The sequence below is a fragment of the Panthera leo genome, chromosome D3, assembly GCF_018350215.1.
Source record: "Panthera leo isolate Ple1 chromosome D3, P.leo_Ple1_pat1.1, whole genome shotgun sequence".
NCBI classification, from domain to species: Eukaryota; Metazoa; Chordata; class Mammalia; order Carnivora; family Felidae; genus Panthera; species Panthera leo.
Window position 1 is genome coordinate 54366221 of NC_056690.1, and position 27938 is coordinate 54394158.

The 27938-nt window shown below is 40.2% G+C and overlaps 1 protein-coding gene across 1 annotated transcript in view; it reads right to left on the minus strand.

Annotated features, from left to right (window-relative positions):
• The window catches only part of KLHL14 (kelch like family member 14), a 102324-nt gene that overhangs the window by 23371 nt on the left and 51015 nt on the right, over nucleotides 1–27938 (minus strand). The window contains exon 3 of the mRNA XM_042910138.1: nucleotides 1901–1990. Within this exon, the coding sequence (XP_042766072.1) occupies nucleotides 1901–1990 (90 nt within the window). The remainder of the gene's footprint in view (nucleotides 1–1900; nucleotides 1991–27938) is intronic.

The following is a 27938-nucleotide window of genomic DNA, read 5'->3' on the forward strand; positions in this document are numbered from 1 at the left end:
GTTTTGTGGGACTCTGAATTAGTTCAGAGATAACACCTGGACTCTCCAGCCTAGAGGAAGGAATATGTCCATGATGCTATTCCTTATCGCCCCACCCAACCTCTCAGCTGTGTTTGATAGAAAGTTGAACAGTAAGCAGTCATAGGTTATTTTGAGGAGGAGAGAGCATAACCCGGGGAGCAGGTTTTCTGTGTTGCTGAAAAAGTCTGTCTTAGAGGAATGGGAAGTTCATAGTGTTTTGTGAAAACTAAATGGTTGCACCAAGACTGGTACCTTTTAATTTCATTTCATTTCATTTCATTTCATTTCATTTCATTATTTTATTTTACTTTATTTTTATTTTTTGAGAGACAGAGAGAGAGAGAGAGAGGGAGCAAGTGTGCGAGGGGCAGAGAAAGAGAGAGAAGTGGGGCTCCCCCAAAGTGGGGCTCGTGTTCACCTGAAGCAGGGCTTCGATGTGGGACTCGAACTCACGAACCGTGAGATCGTGACCTGAGCCAAAATCAGATGCTTAACCCACTGAGCCACACAGGCACCCAAGACTGGCATTTTAAAAGAGACCTACAGGAACTGGGAAGGGAGATGGGCTAAGAGAACAGTGTCACCAGAAAGAGGACTATGCAGCCTTCTCTTGTCATGTGTTCATTTTAATCTGGCCTTCAAAAAGAATGTTCTGTAGATACTTTGCTTAGATAAACCTGATGGCTGTGCACTGTTGACTTACAAAGACTCTATTCAGTTCAAATTACGTTGGAGAGAGAACAGGTGAAATAGCAATGGGGAGTTACAGTGGATTGTATATATGCCAGTGGTGTTTTCGGGGCGGGGAACACGTCAAGCCTGTCATTGCAAAGGTAAGTTAGAGGAGAGATATTAAATATCATTTTTGCTCCTGTTCTAAACCTGTGTCTCACAAAGCCCAGGAACTGTCCTCTTTGGATAGGAACCAATAAAGCTGCAGGTTTTGGTAAAGAACGTCCTGCTCTCTTCAAAGAAATGTTCTTGGAGGGTGGCCGGGTTGTTTTCCTTTAAGATTTTCTAGAGTGAACAGATGTAACAATTTTCTATAATTTGCCTTGGTGCAGATGCTGAAAGAGAGCATTCACAATAAAATATATGCAGTATACGTAATTTCACTTGGATGTTCTGGGGTTTTAAAGTAAAAATGTGTACCTGCAAGCTGTTTTACGGTTTCTCAGTCATAATAATCTCTGTTACACAGAAGGCTACAACTGCAACCCCTCCTTCACGTGCAGGAGTTCCAAAAATATCTTGATAATTTTGCGTATTCGGCAAGGCACGGTGTTCTCCCTGGGCTGGCTTGGGAGCGGTGCTAAACGTGTTCAATTTCTCTTTGCGAGGAATTTATCAAGTAACCACATCCACAGGGAGGATGGTGGATAGTCTTCGAAAGGAGCCCCAACTAGAATGGGTCTCAAGTAAGAAATGCTGCAAGAGACCTTGAGCTGTGAAGTTCACTTCAGTTCGGACTGCACATGACGCTTATCTACTGAAACTGCGTTATTACACTGATAAAACGGGAGGAAAGTGGTGGAGAAGGTGGTGAGAATTCTTAATAGCTGCAGCTTGCTACCTGCCTCTGGGGAGTCTGTGCTTATGTTTGTGACGTTCCTCAGGGGACGGATAAGGAGAGGGGCCGGGGCGTCACTGCAAAGCCAAATCCCCAGACGGTCCATGAGCGAATGCTCCACTGCGCGCGTCCTCTGCCAGCTCAACGGTTGACCCTCCCTCCAATCGTCAGCCCAATTTACCGACTGCTTCGTGTGTCCCTGTGCACAGAAGTGCATTTCCCACAGTAATCACAAAACAGGCTGCCACCAGTGCCTTCCACGACGCACATGCTCGTTGCGCACCTACTATTGAGCAGTTCAATAGTTACCATTGGGGTTCCATTGGTCCTCTCCACCCAGCACAAACAAGAAGTTTTCTACCTCCACAACGCAGTGGTGGGCGCTGTTGTACGGCATAACTGGAATGGAGGGGGGAGAAAAGAAAAGACGCATGAAATTCTCCACCTTAGGACTTGAGACCTTGGCTCACTAGTTATTTGCTTCCACCAAAGGGTGTCAAATGTGAGAGTAAGTCGGAAGGAAGAAGACAGCAGCAGCCACAGAGCGGGACACCCGCCGGTCTCCAGTGGTTCAGCCGTGTGTTCACAGCAATTTCAAACCCAGCCCCTTTTGATTAATTTTACATAATGTTATTCCACAAATTAGTCAAGAACAACCTGTCTTGCGGCTTTCGAGTCTTAAGTTGTCCTCACCTGCCTGATGATGGGGATCGCATTCTAAAGCAATGACTGATAGTCCCAAATGGTCAGGGCTGGGGGTTACTTCTTGGAAGAAATAACCCTGCACGCGCTTGGAGCCGTTAAGATGCTCTGCCCAAACTTGGTTTGCTGGCAATCTTTCCATAAACAGACTCAGGGTGCTTGGTAGCTTTCTATTCCACAGCAATGAGCAAGCTGAATTTCCATACAGTTTTAAGTTTTTAAATTAAGGTCCTGCTGATTTAATGCCTTCTCCAAATGTATACGCTTAATTTCCTGTACAATGTCATTAGCAGCACAATCACACATTTTCTATCTATCTGCTTAGGAGCTCTTCTGTAACGAAGATAAAAACTGTCAGGAACATCACAAATATCCATCCGTTCCCCTGGTCTCGCCCTTCGCCCTGCCCCAATGTGGTTGGTGTCAGGAGGGGGGTGTTATTCAGAAACCCACCAAAGCCCCGGTTGCTCTGTGTTTGTTCTCATTTACATTTTCTTTTGGGAGACACACACAGTATGAATAGGACAGCCCTGTCACCCCATGTGCTGTGCAGTGTTGGTGGCTGCTATTGTAATATCATATGGCAAATGTAAACTCGAGCAGAATTAGTTATCACATCACATGCAGTGGTTTGGACCCAGTGACACCCAGTAGGAAAAATGATGTCCTTGTTCGGCTCATCATATGGGCACCTTAAATCTAGGTGAGGACAAATGGGGAGGTGATGTGCATGTTCAGGCAGAGAACTTATTGCTTGACACGGATCAACAGAGCACTTAAGAAACCAGTGCAGTGGGAAATCAATATGAGTCAGGGCCAGCTCTTCCTCTGTGCTCTTTTGCCAATGCCGAAAGAGACAGAGCCTATCCTAGACCCAACTTATTTGGGATGATATATGTCTCTCATTTCATTTTGTGTTTATCATCTTTTCTTTTTCTCAGAATGCACTTATGCTGGCTAACATATGTAAATAAAATTAACAAGAGACAGGCACAGCTTCGAAATCTATAACACAGCTTCGGAAAGAGCGAATCAGATCATTTAAGCTTCTTACTAAAGGATTTTAGGTGTTTGGGCTATTTTATGAGTTATTTATTTTTTACTGTGTGTATTCATTGTTTTTAAACTTATATTTCTAATGCTAGAGGCCTTGGTATGGAAACCCCTGATTTCTGGGACAATGTAGAAATTGGATGTGCTATGGATTTGTGTGGTCTATTAATTAGGTCATTGACATAGGGAGTCACCTTGGGGATGCCCTTTTGCCCCTCAACCCTCAGTTATCTCTTTGGAAAATGCTTTTAACCACATAGCTCTGCAGAGATACCATACAGTTTCTCAGAATCTACTGGGGCAGAATATATGTTGAGTTCACTGACCAACTAAAATCAAATACATTTTGAACACCTTTTTTTTTTTTTTTTAAACTAAACATCATTGTTTGGATTATGATGTTGGTTCCAGAATAGCAAATACCAAACTATGCTGCTCATATATGATGTATATTGTGTATATTGTGAACAGTCTGGTGCCACTCCAGTTCACCATCATGTCAGCTGGGCAGTGTAAACTCACAGCATGGGTTATCATCTGCATGTGTCTATTCACATGGGACCTGAGGATAGGAATAGGGGCATTGACTATAACCAATGACTTTATGACTGCCACTCTTCCAATATTTAAATTTTTGGTCAGTTCAAGCCCCAAATCTTATAAAAATGAAAAACTGCATTATCATCTGTTTAACCAGAAGTCCTGCTTGATAATGAAGCACAATCTCTGAAAATATAACAACACTTGTGTTTTGTTCTTGCCATTTATTTGCTCCCATGCAGGCAAGCAGAAATTAAGTGAAGGAAATAATACATGATTTATTCTTAAGCCTCTTTCTCATTTGATTACCCCTATTGTTATGCTTTATGCAAACAAATGAAACTATTGCACTAAACTAACTATTGGAACCTTCAAAATAAGAGAGAAGGTCTTTGCAGTCCTAATATAAAGGCTGTTGAAGGCATCCTCATTTTTTACTCTTGTTTTTAAACCTTGTATGCTGTATTTCTTGGCTGCGTATTTTAGTATTCTCATTCCTGAATTATTGTCTTTTCTAAATTATTACCGTGAATCGAGGCTATAAATACACACAAATAACTCTTTGAAATTATTCTGAATGTGAAACGTTCCAAATTTATTAGAAAAAATCTATATTAAATCAATGTTTGAGTTTTGTAAAAGACCTCATTTGACTTCGGATTAAACCTGAAGGAAAGCAAAATAAATAGGGCAGTAAGCATGAGCAAACATCTGTTTAAAATGGCGCTGGTACTGCACGTATTTGATTACTTTTTAAATAACAAGGGATACATGCATGACCCTTTCCAGATTTCTCGAGAGGTGGACACCAGCCTCGCCCTCACAAGCAGGAATTGGAGGAGAAGTTTGTACTCATGTTCATATACAGCCCAGTGCGAGTTTTTAGCGTGTCAGTCAGTGAGTTAGAGGGAAAGGGTAAAGAGAAGCTAATCAGGATGAAATGAGATTAAAGGCTGTCTAATTTTACAGCAACTGTGATCCATCAGCCACTGTGAAAGTGACAGTGGAAATGAATGATGGAGACAGACAGGTGGGGCTGTACATTTCACTGATTTATCCTCAAATGCACTGGGCCTTATTTTATTGAGTGAACATGACCGCATTTATCATGACTGTCATCTAAACCCACTTCCCTCCATTTAAAAAGGTCACTTTACTCGGAGGGAGTAGGAGAGAGGCACTTTCAAATCAAATTTAAAATCTCATAACACGTGTTTATAAGGCCCTTTGTGAGAATTCTAAACTTTATTAAACAAACTCAAAATGCCAGAAGGAAAAGGAAGGAAAAAAAGTCAGAAAACTGAAAAAGAAGAAACCTTTGGTCACCTGAAGGGATACGTTCATTTAGTCTCTAAATTGGAAGCAATTTGTATCATTTTCCCCTTTCCCGCTCCAAACACGTGATACTCTATTCTAGTCTGGGGAGTTAAATAAAACATTTACATTTAGTATTTTTAATTAAGAAAGTAGGAAGCAGGTAGTACTATAAAATTAACTTGGAGAGGATATTAAGTCACAGTATTTACTCTGCAGAATGATTAATCATCACCCACACGGTAGATGTTAGCAATTGTTACAAGCTGTCACAATTTACTTATGTACCTGTTAATTGTTTCCCCATAATTTTAAGGCCATAAAAAAAAAATCTCAGATACACAGATTCTTTTACCCTTCCCTGTACCAGTGCAATAAAATGTCCTGGAGTGTTATGTACAGAGTTGGTCTTCGTGGATATGAAAATGGAGAGTCAAACCCTCAGAGTATTTCGTGTTACCTTTCACAATACTAACCACCATTTACCAAACATTTACCATGTGCCAGGCATGGTTCAGGTGCTATAGATATAGATAAAGAAATGAAATAGGTCATGGTATTCATGTATAGTTACCTATATTGTATCTCCGAAAATATAACACTTGTGTTTGTTTTTGCCATTCCCTTGTGTCCACTCAGGCAAGCAGAAATTAGGTAAATGAAATAATATCTGATATTATAATGCACGATAAAATATAATGCCTGATAAAATGTACCAATATTTTATTTACTGATATCTTTGATTTAATAAAACTAACTCCAAGGGAGGCATTACTCATTCACTTTATGAAAAATACTGAGGCCTTGAGAGGTTAAGTCACTTGTTGAAGGTCATACTCAGCTAATGAACAGCACAGAGAGAATCCAAACACAGGGATAACTGGATCCCAACCCACGTTCTTGTCCATTTCACTCTACTGATTTTCAATAGGTATGTTCATCCAACCAGCAAGTAATTACTGAGTACCTGCGTGTTCAATGATGGTGTTCCTGAAATTTCTGCATAATTTTTTGCATTGAATCATGTCTTAAAAGTTTATTATTTTCATATTGGAAGGAACCCTTAATTAGAGCAAGTGGATACTCCTACAAAATTTTCTTTTTATAAATCCAGATATTCAAATAGTTGGTTTTCTTAAAATAAGATATCGTTGTTTGATAAAGCCAGGAAAACACTGAACAAGTTAGCCAGTTAAGGATTGGTAGAGTCTACTGGCAGAGAGCTTTTATTTTTTTAAAAAACAATGAGGTCATAGTTTAACCCTGTAAGCAGATTCAAAGTATCTTGGGCACACAGGCCCTTTTCCTGACATGCAAAACATGTAGGGGGCTTGTATTTATGAAGGTCTTATTCTGTTAAGAGATCCACACTACTCTGTTTTCTCACATATATGTCAAAGCAATATATATCTCTTCCAGCAGAAAGTATAGGTATCATTCTCAACCACAGATGGTCATGAACATCCAAAGAAGAGATTGCATATGGCTAAGCCAAGTTTAAAGGATTGCTAAATAAATAGTTACTGAATGCTTATCATTTTGCTGTAACATTTATGGGGGCCTTGGTTTTCTGTTGGCCTCAAAAATATAGACTTGCAAAACTGTCAACTATGACATACTTCTTAGGTAAAAAAAAATTAATGCCCATGGTAAAAATACAATCTTATAAAAAGTAAAGATATGCAGGACCAGTAAGTTTTCCTCCTATGCCTGTGCTTCCGGTTTTCAGTTCCTACCAGAGAGACTATCACCATTACTATGTTCTTGGATTTTCCTTTCAGAGAGTTTATATAGATAGGAGTCATTTCCTTTAATACAATGGACATACTGTTTAGTACCCTTCTTTTTGCACTCAAGAATGCATTCACTTACTCTTTCTCTGCCAATCAAATATTTGTCCAGCTGCTACTCTATGCCAGGCAATGTCCTACCTGCTGGGGTGGTCGTAGCGGAAAACAGCATCAAGGAACATGCTAGTCAGGGGAAGCACGTAGTGAACAAGTACACAAATAAACAGACACTTTTGTTTCAAATGATAGGTGCAATGAAGACAAGTAACGCAGGGTCAGAAGAGAGAGAGTGACAGGGTGGGGGGATGGTGATAGTGGTTAAGGAAGGCCTTTGTGAGGAGACTTTTGACTCATCTCAAACTGCCTGAGGAGAGCCAGGAAACCATGCAGGGTAAAGGTGCAGGAATAACAAACACAAAGGCCTTGAGGCATGGGCGTGGAATGATTCCAGAACACAAGACCAGATCAGAGAGGCATTCAGTAACTATTTATTTAGCAATCCTATAAACTTGGTTTAGCCTTATGGTATCTCTTCTTTGGATGTTCATGAAAATCTGTGGTTGAGAATGATACCTACTTTGTACTGGAAGAGATAGATATTGCTTTGACATATATGTGAGAAAACAGAGTAGTGTAGATCTCTTAACAGATCAGACCAAGATGAGGTCTAGGTGGGAGACCAAGGGCAGGCCAGGTGCAAGGATGCAGGCCTCCTCTGAAGAGAATACTTGGGTTGTCCACCACTGGATTCTTTTTTTTTTTTAATGGCCGCACAGTGTTCCGTTTGATGGGGATCCTATAATGTATTCCATTCTTAATTCATTCACCAAGCATTTATTCAACACTCATTATGTGCAGACACTTTTCTGGTTGCTGATAATGCAGCAGGGAACTAAGCTCGCATAGAGCTTACATTACAGGGGAAAGAAGTATGTAAACAAATACATAATGAACAGGAACACGGCCAAATGAAAATAGATGACATCAGGAGAAAGAAAATGGGATGATGTGTTACAGAAGGAGTGCCTGGTTATTGTTCCACCCGGGGTGGCTGGGGAATGGCATTTAAGATAGAGTATGAAGGGTGACAGGGAGGTGCCACTCTAAAACAAGGAGTCCATGCAGAGACCCCGAAGCACAAATGAGCTGGATGTGCCTGAGAGGCCCACGGAAGCCTCTGTGTCTGGAACTCTGAGGTTATGGGATGGAGTCAGGAGGCAGGCAGAGGCTGGGTAGATAGGTCTTCATAGGCCAAGGTAAGTGGTGTGGATTTCATTCTTAGCATGATGGAAAGGCATTGGGGGGTGGGGGCGGTTTAAGCAGCTGAATGACATAATCTGGTGTATGTTTATAAACATTACTCTGGCTCCTGTAGATATGGGAGTGAAAGAGGGGAAAGAGGGAGACTGGGTAGGGCACCCTGTCTGTCATTGGGGTGAGAGATGACAGACACCTGATTGGGAAGCAGTGCTAGGGATGGAGAGAAGGGACATGTATTGAAGGGTTTTCCTCCAATGGTGCCCTGCTATGTCCTTGTAGGTACACAGCATGCATACACAGGAGTTCATCTGTAGGATTGATTTTCTTCCATGGAAATTTCTGGGCCAAACTATGGCTGCATTTTAGATTTTGTTGGATATTGTTACACTGTACCCCTTTTTACATTTGTATCTTTGCCAATATGGTAGGTGAACAATTGATATGAAGTTAAAATGTAAATATGTACATATTTCATTATACTAGAGGTTGAACATCTTTTCATAAATTTAAAATCTGTTTTTCATATATTATTTTTTCTGTTGAGTTTTCCATTTCATGATATCGGAATTTATGTTACTTATAATTATGTGATTTGTGTTTTTGATGTGTTCTTTTCTATGGAGCTATCTAGACTGGCAAAATAAATGATATTCTGGAAGGATGATGTTGCTAGAATATATATTTGTAAAATATTTATTCCTTGAAGCAAATTCAAATAGCAATTACATGCTGTTGAAAACAAATACAACATAAAAGAAAGATGCCCCACTTTAATAATATTGAATGAGTATTCCTTCCTTGCCATAGGATCATATAGGAATTTTTAAAAACAATTTCTTCAACTTTATCATAAATGTAATTGGGAAACATAAATAATTTAAAAACTTATTAGTTTAATCCTACCCTCTGTGAAGACTTAGCAACTTGGCCAATGACTCCCTGGTGACAGAGACAGATACATAATAAAACATCTTGGATGAAGCAGGTGTTTGATAGATACTATTGAATAAATAATCCACAGAAAAGGCTCTATTACTTTTTTTTATGTCATATTTGGACTGTTCTATTTCTGTAAACTACCAACAGTAGTTTGTGAATTTGGGGAACACTTGATCACTGTGGACAACTAATCTGGAAAATTAAGCCCCGTAAGAAGTCTACATGGTCTGAGTTCAGTGGTGAGTGGGTCGATGCTCTGAATTAACCCAAAGGTTACCAACACTTTCTCCCTCATCCCCAACTTGTTCTGCACACCTTGAGCCAGGATCCCATAGTCCCATAGGAAACAAAATTATTGGAGTGAGTTATTTATATATTTTTTTTTTCCTGAAAAAAGTACATGTGTATTAGGTTTTGGAAGTTGTGCAGGAACCAAGAGAGGCTGTTTTCTGTCTTACAGTTCAAAATTATAGCTCAGGTAAGAGTTTTCCTGACAGTGAGCATTGCTTTGTTACTTCCCGTACCTTGCAACGATGGTGCTAAACACATGCCTTTATTGTACACTTGACAAGTCATGACACAGTATATTAAAATTGCCTGTCTTTTGTTTGCTACCACTAAAGGATCTGTGAGCAACTTGAGGCCAGACTGTCATCTTTATAGCTTTATGCCCAATACATAGTACCCAGGCATTGCCATAGCTTTTATACCTAATACATTAATTAGAAATGCTGGTTAATCAATAAATGTTAGCAGCATGAATGAATGGATGCTAACTAAAGGAGATGGTGAAATTTACTTCTTTGGTGGATGTGAAAAATGTGAGTCCCAGAAGATGTGGAGGAGAGAGGGGTTGAAGGAAGAAAGGGAAGAGAGAGAGGAAGAGGTGCCTTAGATGACTTTTAGAAGAGATGTCACCCTATAAACAATACTTATGTTTTACACAAAGAAGGTTTGTAAGTTCCTCAAAAACTGTGACATACTTCTTTAGGAGCTATCATAGATTTAATTGTGCCAAGGTCAAAGGTTTTCAATAAATCCTTGTTGATTTACGGTTTTAGTTCTGAGCTCTGGGGACACACTAACAACCAGCTTAAAATAAGACTTCTATTATCTATTTAAGCAAAACTGACTTTCAAAGCCTTATTTTTATTTCAATTAGAATATTTTCACTAATTTGTTCCTAAATTATGACTGTGTTTTACCATATCAACTATTCAATTTTGGATACTTCCTGGCATGTTAGTTAGAAATTAAATGTAGTTTGATTTTCTCCTTTTGGAAAATAAAAATATCTTTGGGAATAAAAGTTGCAATCTCTTCCAATAGTTTTGTGGGTTTTTTTTTTCTGCTTTATAAAGTGTCGTGTTTTCAGGGACAGGTTGATGAAACATGTGTGTGCCTTGATGTTTACCCCTTCCTATGAGCCAATGCAATGGTTTCCTGATCTTATCTTTCAGGGGGGGGGGGGCGGGGAGTGAGAAATTGCGTTTTTCATTCTACACCTAAAAAGTCTCACTAAAAATTAGTAAGCTCTTTAAATGAATTAAAGTAGCAGAGCACCACATATTATTTCAAGCTGTGAAAATAAGACCTTTGATGAAAATCAAGGGAGCCGCAACTAATTACTTTGGACAGTATGACAATAGGGTAGCAAATATGATTGTCAAATAGTTTGAAGTCTTTTAGATGATGGCCCCCTTGTCCCAAATTACTGAGGGCAGGAGGAAGGGAATGGGTGTGGTCCGTATGATGAGGATTTACAAAGAAGAGTGTTTTTGGTGTAGATCACATAAACTCAATATTGGAAAGTGAGCACTAGTGGTTCGCATTAAAACCCATGAGATATCAAGATCACTTGTCGATCAACTATTTTTTCGTTGATTTGATTCAAAAACATGTATTAAAGAACTAATAGTCATTGTGCTAAACTCTGGGACGCCATTCCTGTATTCCAGATCTCACAGTGTAAGAGAACATACGAACAGGGAAACAGGACACACGGTGCTCTTGGAGAAGAGCAATAGAAGTTCCAGGGAGGAAATGACTAAAACTTCAGGGAGAAAGAGAGGCTTAAGCTAAATCATAAGGCTAAAAATGCATTTTCCAAGTTGTCACAGCAGCCAAAGTCATTGTCAGAAACAGGAATATCGATTCAAGACATATTTATTGAGCTCTTCCCATGTGCCAGAACCTGGACTAGACACCAGTGACGTTATTCTTATTTTTGTTAGAGTATTTTATAAAAACTGATTATTAAAATTGGATCAATTTCCAAATTGAGGAAATGTGTTTGGGGAATGTGGGAACAAATAAAAGGGATGGACCATTATCTGTGCTGTCTTTTTAGGCAGCTGTCCTATGGCCCAACTCAGATTCCCTCTGCAGCACTCTCTCCTTAGACAACCGGCAGTAATGGTCTCTGCTCTAATTAAGTCTCTCCCAACATTTGCAGTCACCTGCTAGTTCCAGAAGCAGTTGGTAGGATTATCAGAACAGCCAACAATACTTTTGTTTCTTGCAGACCATCCTTCACTGCATTTGCTCTTGTGTTATTATGCTATTGCACTTATTTGACTTCAAAGGAAATTTCACTGCAAGGATTCAGAAGGATTTGCTATACATTCCTTCCATGGCCATTTCATGGTGTGTGTCTGTGTACATTCACACAAGGTTGTGTGTGTCAAATCTGGGAAATACTAGGGCAGTTGAGCCTAGCAGTGACAATTATACAAAGTCAATAGCTTATGACACACAAAAGAAATTAAAGTGCAGCCCATGGTCTTAGGAGATGAGCCCAAGTTGGGTGGTATTTGCCATGGAAAGGCACCTAGAACTGTCTTGAGAAAGTTCTGAAATCTGTATTTCTGGGGAAAAGTGGAGAATTGTAACAGTGTGGATCTAAAGAGAGAGACAGGTAGGGAAAAACTATGAATACTGAAGTTGTCTTTTCACCTTTTTTTGGCACCATTTTTTACTGGCAAAACTAGACAGTCATTGGATGCTAAGTGATATTTACTTATAAATATATTTATGAATGTGCATGAATATTTGGCACTTTTCCTGTCTTGGAATTTAGGCTGATACCCTAAGGCTGAAGCTAATCTAAAGATATATTCCAGGCCATCTATGCAGGACTAAACTTGTTCTGTCTGGTTACATGTGTATATATACACACACACATGCACACAGACACACACATGCACACTTGGACACCCCTATTTAGCCTGCATGTACAATGACGTGGAAGACTGTTAGCAAGTGGGGAGTTTTCCTTGAGAGAATGTTGTGGGAATTTGTGGGAACCTTGGACATTTTCCATCTGCAGGAGAACAGAATACTCCTTCCTCCCACCTCCACCCCAAACACAAATCAAAGACTGGTGGAAGATTCTTGGGCCAGATGTTTCTTTGTCTCTTGGGGTTTGGCAGGCACAAGGAGAAGTCTGAAGGCAAGAAGCTGGTAGGAGCCATCTGGGATGGGAATGTGGAGGGAGAGAGCTGGGTCAGAAGGGGCCTGCATTTGTGGATTTGGTGGGGCAACAGTACCTACTACCTGCCTGTGCACTGAGCTGGTGCTTGGGAAGCTTGCTTGGCTAAAATTGCCATGCAAGGATCCAAGAATATTAATTTCCAGGTCAAGGTGACCCTAATAGAAGCTGTGTGGTGGACAGCTCATGGTATAGTGGAAAGTCTTCAGAAAGAGGTTTATAACAGAACCCATAAAGACAGCTCATCAAAAACAAAGTCAGCTTAAAGCATTTGTCTCCTGAAAGCCAAGTTCTAAAAACACTAGGCAAATAAGAGCTTTTCTCCCTGTGCCTTCCCCTCTGCCAGATCTATTCCTGGTAGAACCAGGTTACTCAGGATGGCCGAATTTTCCTCCAGGGCTGGTCAGCCTTTCTCACCCTCATGTCAACGCTGGTACAGGAAAGGGCTAACCCAGCAGGCCTGAGACTGTTACCCATAGAAAAGCCTGGCCTTTCTTAGAAAAGTTGACCTTTGGCTGATATCAGGGAATTTAGATTTTAGAGTTGTTCCCACTACCTTAACTAAGAGTGGCTATTTGTGCCCAAATTGAAAAACAAAGTGGTTTATCCTTAACACCTGCCTTTTTTATGGGAGTATGGAATTTTGGACGTCTAGCTGACCAGCACTGAGTCTCTAATGAGCTTCACTGGTAGACAACATTTCACCGTATTACTGTAATTGGATGCTGTGTCCAGGGGGACTCTACTGGGAGAGGACTCTTGGAAGCTTGCACCTGGTTTCCTCCAGACTTTGCCACGTGCACCTTTTTCCTTTGCTGGTTTTGCTTTATATGTTTCACTGTAATAAATCACAGCTGTGGGTACAACTATATGCTGACCCTGTTAGTTCTTCTAGTGAATCACTGAACCCAAGGGTGGTCCTGGAAATCTCTAATACAATAGGAGACACAGAATCTTCAAGTGTATTTAATGAATAAGGTTTTGATTTAACATCCGGTATAACTGAGGAGGCTTTAAGAATGTCTTGGGGCGCCTGGGTGGCTCAGTCGGTTGAGTGTCCGACTTCAGCTCAGGTCATGATCTCATGGTTCGTGAGTTCGAGCCCCGCGTCGGGCTCTGTACTGCCAGCTCGGAGCCTGGAGCCTGCTTCGGATTCTGTGTCTCCCTCTCTCTCTGACCCTCCCCCGTTCATGCTCTGTCTCTCTTTCTCTCAAAAATAAATAAACATTCAAAAAAAAAAAAAAAAAAAAGAATGTCCTGAGGTTGAAGCCCCAGGGAGGGGTGTGACACCCAACAGAGAGGTTTTGAAAAATCAGTGGTTGGGAAAAATCAAGTTGCTTTTAGTGAAGTTCTTTCAATAAACTGATTACGGATGCATATGTTTATGACAAGACTGCTTCTGGACTTCTGAGGAACCCTCTTGGCTGGAGAGTCATGGGTTCCATATTTCCTCTGGTTGGAATCAATGTGTAAATCTCTCCTGAGGATCAACTAGTGGCCAAGTCTGTCCTGTCAAGGTGCTAGAGGATTTGTCAAATTGACACTATGGCCCTTTTTAATTTCCTCAGAAAATTTACAGTCGAGTTGAAACACTGCATAGACATATTTGAGACCACTTGGAAGGAATAATGCAGTGGTGAAGGAGCTTTATGTCAAAGAAATCTGAAGAGGGAAGAAGTCCCTGAGCCTTGGCTTAGGTGGTGATGTGCTTCTGCCTTCCATGTCTCTCTAGCCATCACTTCCTTCTACATCCTCACACGGTGCCTTTCATATCTTAAAAAAAAAAAATCCAGAAATGGGGCATCTGGGTAGCTTGGTTGGGTAAGCATCTGACTCTTGATTTGGGCTCAGATCATGATCTCATGGTTTGTGAGTTTGAGCCCCATGTCAGGCTCCTTGCTGACAGCCTGGAGCCTGCTTGGGATTCTCTCCCCCCCCCCCCTTTCTCCATCCCTCCCCTACTTACACGTGCATGTGTGCTCTCTCTCACGATAAATAAATAAACTTAAAAAAAAGAAAAAAACCCAGAAAATGCAAACTTCTTTCATCCTGCTGGCCCTTCCAGCTCTCCTTAGAGCAACCCAACTCCCTGGACCATAAAGCTGGTGAATGAACACAGTGAATGATTGGTCCCATGTTGGTCTCACGACTCAGCCAGTCCCTTTAGAGGGGTTTTAGAACTGGAGCTGACAAGAGGAAACCTTTTCTTACTGACCACGGATCCTGGAGCTGCTTGTGGCAACAGAGAAGCAGTTCTGAACAAACGAGCTTGTGCAGTGAGGAGAAAAGAGACTTACAGAGAAAGTATCCTGACAAGATGTCAAAGTTTGTTTCTGAGTCATGTGTAAGGCCATGTGCTGCCCTGCCCTCATGGTGATGTGGACCCATGTGGTCTCTTTCCCCTGGGCTTTTCCAGTATCCTCCTGCCTCCCTGCTTTTGCTGTTGTTCCTTTTTGGCTTAGTCTTTCCAGAACACTCACAATTATCCTTCCATCTGAGTCAAGTCAGATGATGACACTCATTTCTATTCGGTCTTTTCTTTACATCTTGTCACCCTTAGAATAAACGTTCGAGTTTTCAGAATGGCCTACAAGGACCATATGGCCTGGCTGCTGGCCACCTTCCTAACCGTCTTTTCTCTCACTCTCCCCTCCCAGGGGTATTCCAGCCATACTGGCTTCTATGTGGTCTCCCCACCCCCACAAACACGTTCCTGTTTGAGGGCCTTTGCACTCTGTTCTCTCTGCCTCTATGTTCTTCCTTTGTGTATTCTCATGGCTCGCTCTGTCACTTTATTCAGGTGACTGCTAGAAAGACCTTCCCTGACAATCCCATTACAAAAGGACTCCCTTGCTGTTCACCACTTCTTTACCCCGCTGAAATGATCCTGATAGCACTCGATAATGCCTACCACGATATAGGTTTTTTGTTTGTTTATAAACCATTTCTATACTAACAAGTAGGCCTTATACTAATATACTAGCTGCATGCTGCATGACTGTCATACTCATCACCAAATCCCCAGTGCCTAGAACAATGTCTGGCACATTGTAGGCACCCGGTAAATATTTGTTGATGATGAAATAGTTTAAGTTATGTTGAACTGTATTTCTGTGACTCACAACCAATACTTCTAAATTTCAGATGGAGAATGTAAAGCAATATGGTTAAGGTGAAATAGTAATTCAATAAGCATGTGGCTTTAGCTACTAGGTTCAGTAGTGGAGACTTATGTGCAATTTACGTCTTAAAAGGGAAGATGGTACATTGTCACAGAGATCTAGGTTTTATATCATTTAACCGTGTGAGCTTAGGTGGCTTGATTTCTCCATCAGTAAGATGTAGATTATAATATCTACCTCAAAGGGCTATGGTAAGGATTCAATTAAGTTGGATAACTTACGTAAAGCACCAGGCTCATTATCAACAAGCTATAAAAGTTAGTTCTTTTATTGTCCCCTTTCCACTACCAAGTATTTGTACATTGTTTAATTTTACAAAAGACAAAGCATTTCCAGACAAGCAAAATTCCATTACTTGTGATATTAGCTACCTAATAAAAGTATGGACTTGTTAAAGCATAGATTTGATATAGAATTGACTTAAAATGTAGTTTTGACATATGGGAGTCAGAATGTGTGGTTCCCAGAAGACCACATCTGGATATGTGGATAGGATGAAGTGGTCCAGGTCTCCACATTTTCAAGAGTCATATCGGTGGTGCTTACAGTGGTTTAAACTAATTTCCTAAAAACACACAGTGCATGAGGGTAAGAGATTTCAGTTAGTTTTTACTTAACATGTATCACACACCTACTATGTGCTGTGTGTGAAACAGAGAAGAACATGAGCACAGACCCTGATCACACCCATCAGAGGAAAAATTTACACACATATGTACATTTAGTGCAAAGCAGACTATAGTTAATGATATGACAGAGGTCCAAAATTCAGGGAAAGACAAGACAAATGAAGAGTAATTATTTTAGTTGTCCTGGGAAATTATTTCAGTTGTCCTGGAAAATCCACGCAGGTGGACATGTATTGGTTCTGTGCAGGAAGAATGGGAAATGAACCGGTGCAGAGGGGCTCAAGGAATTCCAGTCAATGCCATCTGTGTGCAGAGAGGCATGGTGGCTGGGGAACCGTTAGGCAGTTTTGTGTGGCTAGAGTGTAAAGTTTGAGCAGCAGTGGGATGTCAAGTTGAAAACTTAGCAAGAGACAAGGTCATAGAGTTCCCCAAATACCAAAGAATCTACCACTCTTACCAGGGAAGCACGGAAGGTTTAGGGAGGGGAGTAAAGCCTGAAGTGTGTGAACAGGTAATAGATCCTCTCTTTCAATCTTGCTAACATCCTTGCCTTACTTGGGTATATATCTGCTAAAATAAAAACAGCCATCATCTTAAAGCTCATAAATCCAACGAAAGAGAGAAGGTTCTATAGGGGAAAAAACATGAAGAGTAGGAACACTTTCAAGTGTCTACCCAAGAAAAAGTAAAACATAACCACGTGTAAAGGCTAAGAGGCAAAGCGAGACATCAAAAGAAAAAAAGAAAGACCACTAACGATATAAGCATTATTTGTGGAGAAAGATGGGGCAAGAAAATTTTTATACAATCCAGGAGAAGAAGAGAGGAAATAGTTCTAATAATTAAGAAACTAGGCATAACGGTAAGCAAGGTTGTCATTCAAACACTACTTCCAAATTGGATTTGCATTATCTTTCCCCTCATGTTGATACAATAGGGAGTAATATTACATCTACCCTACAGAATGATGACTGCTCTGTGCATTGTGACCCAACAAAGTTTGAATCACTATTTAGCTCTGACTCTTCACTAAAATAGCTAATGAATTGTCCTCTTTCCTCAGAAGGAATATCTCAGCATCAAAGATTAATAGAAAGGCCTAAATCCATTAAGCCCACCTCCTTCTCACTGTCCTTTGGAGCCCGTACCCCTCATGTCTGCACCTCCCCTCTGACTCAGCTTAGACTTCATTGCTCATCTCCATAGTCATTTTCTGGCTTATGTACTCAACTCTCTTGTTCATACTCGCGGTGCCAAACCAGATCTTGGTTATGTCCAGCCCTATGTCAACACCCACACAACTGAATGTGACTGGAGATATTTATACCACCACGTGAACAGTCCTCATTTTATTAATTAATTTATTTTTTTCTTTGCTTAATTCACCCTTCATCTTAGAAACTTAAAAAAGATATACAGGAAGGGTATGTAAAAGGAGAGGCCTCCTTTCCCCTTCCCCCAACCCTCCCTCTCCAGGGGTGGTATCCAGACCAGCCCTCCCACCATCCATTTTCAAACTTATACATAAATAAGAGGCCAGGTTTGGGTTTGTTTCTTTTAGTAACCAAAACCATGCTATATATATTGTTCTTCAATGTGCTTGTTGAAGATGTTCCCAACCCAGCACACTCCTTTTTTTTTTTTTTTTACTTTTTTTAATGTTTTTTATTTAGAGAGAGAGAGAGTGTATGAGCAGGGGTGAAGCAGAGAGAGAAAGGAACAGAGAGAGTTAGAGAGAGAGAGAGAGAGAATCCCAAGCAGGCTCCTTGCTGTCAGCACAGAGCCCGACTTGGGGCTTGATCTCATGAACTGTGAGATCATGACCTGAGCCGAAATCAGGAGTCAGATGCCTAACCCACTGGGCCACCCAGGCGCCCTTCCCAACCCAACACACTCCCTTCATCCATTACATGTTCCCCAAAATTTGTGTCACCATTTGGGTTGCTTCATTCTGTGGTTTAAATTATGCCCACTTTTCTGCACACATTTAAGTACAGGGGCTGGAATCTGAGGGAGAGTCTCAGTTTGAGTCTCTGTTGATCTGAGGTGAAGGCATGTTGACTTGGCGTTAAGTAGGTGGCAGGCAGTGCACGCTGACTTGGGCAGGAGGGTGGCTGGACTGTAGATTTGGGACCGATAGGCTGATGGCACCATGTGTGACAGGGAAGTGGCTGGTTTTGCTCTGGGTTTAGAACCGGCCTTATTTTATATATATATAGATATATACACACATATCTATATCTATATATATAAGTTTTTATTTAAAACATTTATATATATATATATATAAATAAAACTTGTTTATATATATAAAAGTTTTATTTAAGTTTTTATTTATTTCATGAGAGACAGAGGGAGTGAGTGGGGGAGGGGCAGAGATCGAAGGAGATAGTGAATCTCAGGCAGACTCCACACAGTCAGCATGGAGCCCTACAGGGGTGGGGGGTTCATATTCACAAATCCAAGAGTTGGATGCTTAACTGACTGAGCCACCCAGGTGCCCCAGAACAGACCTCATTTTAAATTCATGATATTGTTGCCTGAAATTCCTACCATGTTTCTCTAGACTATTCATGATCTCATTCTTTTAAGTCAAGGGTTCACAAACTATGGCCCTTGTGCCAAATCTGGCCTACAGCCTCTTATTGTAAATAAAGTTTATTGAAACACAGTCACACCCATCAGTTTATATATTGTCTATGGTGGCTTTCATGTTGCAATGGCAGAGGTGAATAGTTGTGATAGCTACCTAACGGCCTGCAGATGATAAAATATTTACTCTCTTGCCCTTTACAGAAAAAGTTTTCTGACCTCTGTCCTAAATGATGATTGCACATCGTGTTCTCTCTCCAACTCTTTAACATCTGCTCCTTGACTTGCTTTTAGCTGATAACCTTGTTTTCTATTTCGCTAAGAAAATAGAAACATTTAGAAAAGAACTCCCACAGGCTCCCAGCATCATACCTACCAAATTACCTATACACTGCCTTTGCTTTTGTTTCCTTTTGTTATTAAGGATGGATGGGCTGTCGCTGCTCCTTTCTAAAGTCAAGCCCTCTATTCGTGTAGTGAGTTCCATTCTCTCTCAACTACTCAAGGATATTTTCCCAGCAACATTATCATGTCTCATATCATCGGTCTTTTCCTGTTTATCAGATCTCTCCTAGCAGCAGAGAAACATGCTGGTAAATTGCCACCTTAAAAATTTTCCTTGGATCAGTATCCTCTTCTTCCTACCCATCCCATTTCTCTGTTTCTCTTTACATAAACAGTCCCTGAAAGAGTTGTCTTTACTCAAAGTTTCCAATGTCCCCCTTCCATGTCTACTTAAACACTTTCCAGTTAGGCTTTTAGCTTCATCATTCCCCTGAAACAGCTGTTGTTGCGTTAACATCCAGAGCTCATCTCACAGGATCGATCTGCAGCATCTGACACAGTAGATCACTGCCTCTTCCCCATGTATCCTCCTGGGAGACTATTCTCTCTGGATCCTCCTTCTACCCTCTCTGCCATTCTTTGGTCCTACTCCTTACTGCTTCCTTCTCATCTTAGTGTGTAAACGTTGGCATGCCCCAAAAGTATGCCCTTTAAATCTCCTCTCACCTCTACCCATACTCACTACCTCGGTGGTCTTCCAGCCACATGACTTTAGAGCTCCACGTGGGTATCAGATGGGCTCTCCAACGTCACACGCTCCCAAACAAATCCCTGGTTTTCCCCTCCAAACACTCTGCTTTCCAACTAAGTCAATGTCAACTCTGTCCTTCTACTTGCTCAGGTCAAAAAACTAAGTGCGCATTTTTGGCTTCTTTCTCTCATATTATGTTTGATAAAATACAGTATTTATTCCCCTTGGGATTAAAAATATCCGTTTAGACTTTTTCTTTGCCTACTCACAAATAGATAAAGGTGGATCATGACATATATGCTTTTCTAATCTGCTCTTTTTCACCGTGAATATATGGTAAACTATTTTCATTTCAAAAAATATAGATCTTCATTAATAGTTTTTAATAAACTATTGGTAAATGGTAAACTAATGGTAAGCTATTGGGGGGGGGACAAATAAATTAAAATTTATTCGGGGCGCCTGGGTGGCGCAGTCGGTTAAGCGTCCGACTTCAGCCAGGTCACGATCTCGCGGTCCCGTGAGTTCGAGCCCCGCGTCGGGCTCTGGGCTGATGGCTCGGAGCCTGGAGCCTGTTTCCGATTCTGTGTCTCCCTCTCTCTCTGCCCCTCCCCCGTTCATGCTCTGTCTCTCTCTGTCCCAAAAATAAATAAAAAACGTTGAAAAAAAAATTTTTTTTTTTTAAATTAAAAAAAAAATAAAAAAAATAAAATTTATTCAACAATCCCTGTCAAGCAGAAGTTTGAGCCCAGTTAATTGCTGTGATAAACAACACTGAAGTGACTATCTTTGAACATGAATAATTATCTCCTTAGAACAAATTTTTAGAAGTAGGACTGCTGAAATCAGGACCGTTATATGTCTTTAAAAAATCTATCTTTTTAATGTAAATTACATATAAATATAAATATTTTTTCAAGGTCCCTAGGTGAGAGTGATATACCTGTATTTATTGATGAAAATTGTATAACACCATAAGCAATTGATAATTTAGTAATGCTCTTTTACTAATTACATTTGAATTGCAATTATGAATCCAATGTATGTAGATGACATCACAGATTCAGTCTACAGAGAAAAGCCTTGTGAGGTGAATTCAAGGACCCTCTGCAATGATTCCGTGGCTCTCCAGGAGTTCACAGACTGGCAACCACAGCTTTGGTTGATGATGATTTAGACACACAATTCATTTAGCATATGATCACAAATGGAACCTATTTCCTCTTTCATCCAAGTTGCTTACTTCATGCTGTAACAAAGTATTACAGGAGTAATATTAATTCCAGTACTAAGCAGGCAAGAAAAAGTTCTCATTAAAGCAGAGTAATTATAGATACATATCGGAGTAAAGTAGGATTTTAACTGTGGGCTATTTAAATTAACTTCCTAGATTGAATCTTTTTATGTGCGTTGAGGGCTTCCCCCTGGAATTCACGGCAACCACTTCGGTGTTCTTCAGGCTCTCGGAAATGCTGAAGAAGAACTGCCTGTCAATTGCCATGGCTGCACTCACTGCTGCTTCCTGCTCAAACTCCCCTTCCTTCGACTGTTGCAATTTTGAGCGGAGCCACTAGATGGCGTACACTGTTCTTTGCTTGCCCCCCAGAAAACGCACCAAGAACTATGCTCAGATATGGGGCTCTAAGTAAGGCCAACAAAACAAAGAGGGAAACTACAACAGTAAGCTGAAAATGCAGAGAAAATTCTGGCGTTCAGAGTAATCCATCTTTAAACTTCATACACCTCAGTGCTGAAGGTAATGTGGTTTATTTCCTCTTTCAGAAACTCACAAGGACAAATACTTAGCAGTGATACTCTATGGTAATAGTATTAAAAGGGGATATTAAAAGTAGGCCAGATTCTCCAATAATTAAAAGATCTGCAGATAAGTCCTGCGATGTTTATGTGGCACAGATGTAATGAATTAGAATTTACTGCTGTCCTTTGGTCTCCAAGAAACTTTGATCCATGCATCAGTATAAACTCGTATTTCTGTATATGGTGCACACATGGTTGGGGAAATGATCTGATTTTCTTCGCTTTTTAGGGAATAAATCCATACAACATTTTTAAATGGTAAATTGCTGTAATAAGCAAACTTTTTAGAGAAAGTGAAGGAATAAATAAAGTCCTTTGCCTTACCTTAAAATTCTCTCTTGGGCTTTTAACAAATACACAGGCATTTAACTATGGATGACATTTTTTTTTAAGTAGCTTCAATATTTATTTTACTCTTTTAAAAAATATGTTTATTTATTTATTTTGAGAAGGGGGAGGGGCAGAGAGAGAAGGAGGGCAAGAATCCCAAGCAGGCTCCACACTGCCAGTAGAGCTGACAGAGCTCCTGATGTGGGGCTCGAACACAAGAACCATGAGATCATGACTTGAGCTGAAATCAAAAGTCAGGGGCTTAACCGACTGAGCCACCCAGGCGCCCCTCCTTTACTCTTTATTGAATTCATTAAAAAAATTTTTTTTAATGTTTACTTATTTTTGTGAGAGAGAGGCAGAATGGGAATGGGGGGAAGGCAGAGAGAGAGGGGGAGACACAGAGTCCAAAGCAGGCTCCAGGCTCTGAGCTGTTAGCACGGAGCCCCACGCGGGGCTTGAACCCATGAACCGTGAGATCATGACCTGAGCCAAAGTCGAGCGCTCAACTGACTGAGCCACCTAGGCACCCCTATTGAATCCATTTTTTAAAAATAGTAAATTGCTTTCAGTTAGGAAGCAAACATTCTAGGGGCGCTTGGGTGGCTCGGTCGGTTAAGCCCCCGACTCTTGATCTCAACTCAAGTCATGGTCTTGCAGGTTTGCGAGGTCTGCACTGTTAGCGTGGAGCCTGCTTGTGATTCTTTCCCCCTCTTTCTGCCCCTCCCCCGCTCACGCTCTCACTCAAAATAAATAAACAGGCTTAAAAAAAAGAAGCAAACATTTTCATGAAGAAAACAAACAGGGTTGCTGGGGAGGAGGTGGGTAGGGAGATGGGCGAAATGGGTGATGGGCAGTAAGGAGGACACTTGCGATGAGCACTGGGTGTTGGTATGTAAGTGATGAATCCCTAAATTCTACTCCTGAAACCAGTATTACACTATATGTTAGCTAACTGGAATTTAAATGAAAACTTAAAATATTAAAAAAAAGAAAGAGTAAAAAAAAAAGTCCTCCCCCTCACCTTAAAATACTCTCTCAGATTTTTACAAATAACACATGCATTTAAACTATGTTTGATCCTTTTCTCATTAAGTAGTTTCAACATATCTCCTACTCTTTCTTGTCGTATTAACCTAGGTCCTCTCTGAATTATAGCTCCTCATCTCAGTAGCAGTTAACTTTCTGAATCCTTAATAGTCACAGATGACTATAGCAAATCAGTAGGGGCATCCTTTGTGGGGAAAATAGTCTTCAAACCAATCAGGGCCCCTGAGCTGACAAGAGCTGCTCAAAGTTCATTTCCTCCACACAGTAATGAGATGAAAAAAAACGTCTATAGGTGGATCTTCACTTGGAAAATCTAAAAAGTCAGTGAAATTACTAAAAGGCCTTAATGGTGCTTCTGAAAACAGATACTAATTTTATGTTCTCATCTTTTGAATTACAGTCATCTGACATTTAGAAGTAATTTTAAGGAAAATTTTTTTATTAGCTGAGAGACGAGATTTCTTGGATTATAATGATAAACGATGACTGTATTTTAGGAATATGGTCAACTCATGATTATTCAGTGACCGGTGGTCTGGTTCATATATTATTCCAGTATTATTATTTCTTCTGTTACCTCCTTTCAGCCTGTCCTTTGGTCATTTAATTCTTCAGAGAGTGGGTAAAGCCAAAGGGCAGTGGTAAATGCAAATAAATTGATCATGTATTAGCCATGAAAGGCTTTGCTCTTGGGCGGGGATGTGTGGTGAAAGAATAGGATGATAAGGTTAACATTTTATAAACTGTGAAGTTTTTAGTTTGCTGGAATTTTAACAATCAATTTTAGACTTTTATTTCATATAATTAATATTTAGAAATTGTTTTTTCATGTTGTTTTGTATCTAGTTTGTACTTTAATTTGTTTTAAATATTACTTTTATAGATATGAACCTTTTACATTATAACTCCTGAAAGCTTTAGGTCTAATTTATTATTTACATATAGTTTGTCCCGCTGTCCTCATCTGCCAGTCTATGCTGGGCCTATAAGAGAAAAATCAACTCAGATTGAGATTGAAATGTCCTCTCTCTCCAAACTGGCCTTCCCTGTTGATGGTCAAGGTATTGGACCAATAACTCCAAAACCTCTTATGCATCGTGTTGCATATACTAGTCATAGTAAATGGAGTAGAGTGAATATTTTGTTTCTATTTGGCCCACTTTTAGTGCATGGAAAACTGTTATGAAAAGTTCCTGTCACTGTTGTAGTCTTAAGGAAATAATAATCTGTTACAACTGCAGTTTGATGATAGATTTCAGTAACTGGAAAGAAAACATGTGGAAGTGAGAAGGACAAGGGGAAGAAATTCCTCATGGTGGCCTGAAATTTAGGCATTACAGTTCATGGTTCCTCATATAGCCAGAGGATGAATTACAGAATTAGTCTATGGGATTCAGACAAAACACTTCAGACCAAACAAAGGGCTATTACAAGACTCCTAACTGTACTTCCTTTACTCCTGAAAACTTGGTATTCATTCATTCCTCCATTCATGCATTCAACAGATAGCTCTTTATTGAGCCCTACTCTATATGCATTGGAAGCACATAATCCTATTTTCTTAGAGTTGAGTAATTAATTCTATTTTGCCTCCATCTCTTCTCCCTTTCAGATCTCAGTGATGCTATTTGCTTAATGCTGACTTCAGAATTTGTATTTCTAGCACTCTCTTCTCTGTCATATAGACCAATTCCAATCCTCTCTGGATACCTCCCCTTGAATATCTCCCAGTCTTTAATTCTCCCATTCTTCATTGATAATATTCACCAAAAATGTATTGAACATCTATAATTGTACAGGCACAGGTCTGGATATGATAAATATAGACACCACAACATGGATGTTCAAGACCGCACTGATTCTCCTGTAAACTTGCATCTTCTTGGTTTCCTCTTTTGACCAAAGGCCATCAGCTCAATTTGAGCAAGCCCCACCATCTCTTATCTCCTATTGCCCAGCATTACCAAATGATGTTTAACTCTATTTATAAAATGAGTTCTAATTTTACCATTCTTTCATTGTTTCCATAGCCATTGCTGTAAATCAGGCCCTTATTATGTCCTGCTTGGGTTATGCATAAATGATTAGCTTGTCTCCAATCTTCCTTTTCCAATTCGCCCCAAATTAGCTTTTAAAATACAGGTTTAATTATGTTATTTCCCTGCTCAAAGATTTTTGGTGATTCCCCACTGACTGTAGAATAAGATCTAAATGGTTTCCACTTGACCCTTTACACCTGTTCTCAACCCACCTTTCAGCAGTTCCCAACTCTTTGCGGTTTCCTCAATTTAAAATGAAGTGTCACACACCTTTGTTCATGTTGTTCTCCCTCTGGCCAGAATAAGAACTCATCACCTTTGCAGGTTACTTGACAGTTTACAAGGGACTTTCCCAGGCACCTTCTGTGAGGTAACGCAGGGATTATTTTCTAGAATTTAAAATGGGAAGAACTGAGACAATGAACACGTAAATCGTTTACTGAGGGTCATATGATTAGCAAGAAAGCCCGGATACTAAACATCAATGGACACTAGCACCAAAAAAAAAAACAAAAACAAAAACAAAAACAAAAACAAAAACCAAACCAGATTAGATTCAGGTGTAGCATTTTACTGAACAGAATGAATTTGGAATATAGGTTTCCATCAGTTTTTGGTGTCAGGTATTTTATCTAAGAGCTTCTTTTACACAGAAAGCCAATTCTCACATTCCATACTATATCTTTGGATTTATTACACTAATCAGAGCTAAAAAATAGTTTCAGTATTTTATAGTCACTTTAATGAGCTCCCCTCTATTTTCATCTTTGTGTATTTTTACAGTGACATAGATATAGTTTAGCTATAGTTTAGCTAAACATTCCTATAATTTAGCTTTCTTGAACATTTTGTAAAGATAGCACTTGCCAGTTTCATCAAAATTGATAATACCTGGTGCTACAATTTGTTGGAAACACACTATTTCAACAAATATTTAGCTAGTACCTGTTTTGTGCAACTATGGTAGGCACTTAGTGCACAGTCCATAGGAAAGAACACATTTTCAAAGCTTGCCCACAATTTTTGAACTTGAACTATAAATAAGATATCTGTATCCCTTAGGTCCCTGTTCAAAGATCTGGATAAATGAGATATTTATGTCTTCATTAACAACTATAAGCCCTTTGGGGCCTCACTATATAACATTATATATATGAGTATATACGTATATAACATCATATACAAATGTATGCATGTGTGTGTGTCTGTGTGTGTGTATGTGTGCGTAGCTCAAACAATTTGATGTAATGCTCCTCCAGATTGATCACTGTATAAATAAGATGTGAAGGTAAAACCGGCTTTGATGTCTGTGAGTTTATTGGCTGCCGGGGTTGCTTAAGCTGCTATTGTTGTTCAGGCACTACTCACTCATTTCTTCAGTAATCACTACATGTGCTTGACATGTGGCTATCAGATAAATAAGGCACAATATTCTTGCTTTCAAAATAGGAAGGCAGATATCTAAACAACGACAACACAAAACAATAAGCTTCCTAAGGTAAGTGTGGGCAGCGTTCTGTGACAACACAGAGGAGACAGCAATTATTTGTCAGAGGTAGATCAGGGGTGACTCTGGCACATGGTCAGAAGGAGGTGCAGGGCCAAGTAGTTGTGACTCTGTGTGCTCCCTTAACACCCTGTACTTCCTTGTATCTTGGCCTATCATATTATATAGAACTATTTCACTGTGTTTCGTATGAAGATTGTGGAGACTTTCAGAATATGGTGTCTTATTTGTATCCCAAATTCCTAGCACAAAGCTTGAAATGCTGGAACAAGTGTTGCACAAATTATGTGTGGAATTAGAACTGAAGAGCATCCGATGCAGAAGAGAGAGCAGGAGCGACGGCCCGGGTGTCAGAAGGATGACATTTCAGGGGTCTGCATGTAGTCTGGAAAAGCTGGAGGAAAAGGTGTGGGATGGGAGAAAGAACAGAAGTGAATCTGGGAAGGCAGGATTTAGAAGCTGTGGCGAGGAGGTAGATTTCACCGTGTGTGTTCTGGGGATTCATCAAAGATTTTATACGAGGGACTGACAACGTGAGTGGAGAGCAAGAGATGGGTTAAAACAGAAGATAATGATGACAGTGCTTATTCACAGGATGAAGGAGGGCTTAGAGGAGAGGGACAGGTCAGGGATGAAACTTCAGTTTTCAGGTTGGGGAGACGAAGATGCCATTTACTGCAAGAGAGAACAGCAAAGATGAGTCTGAAGGCAAGACAATGGTTCGAAGGCCAAGTGGAGATGCTCAGGAGGCAGGTGGAAATACAGTCTGGGAAGGAAACAGAGCTTAGTAGTCTGTCACCATCTAGTACGGATGCCACAGAGCAGGAAGGGTGCTCAGGATGAGAAGAGGGCTGGCATGATGTTTTGCCAAACACTAGTACTTAAAGGGTAACTAGGAAAGAGGCATCTAGGAAGGTACCCTAGACATTGCATTCTTCCCAAAGCTACATTTTCAGAGTAAGAAGATGACTTAGCCAGATAGATGCAAACTTCACTGAGGCGAAGGATATATTAGAAGTGCAGAATGGATACTCTGTGGACCAGAACTCATGGCCAAATAAAACCCTCCTTGTTCT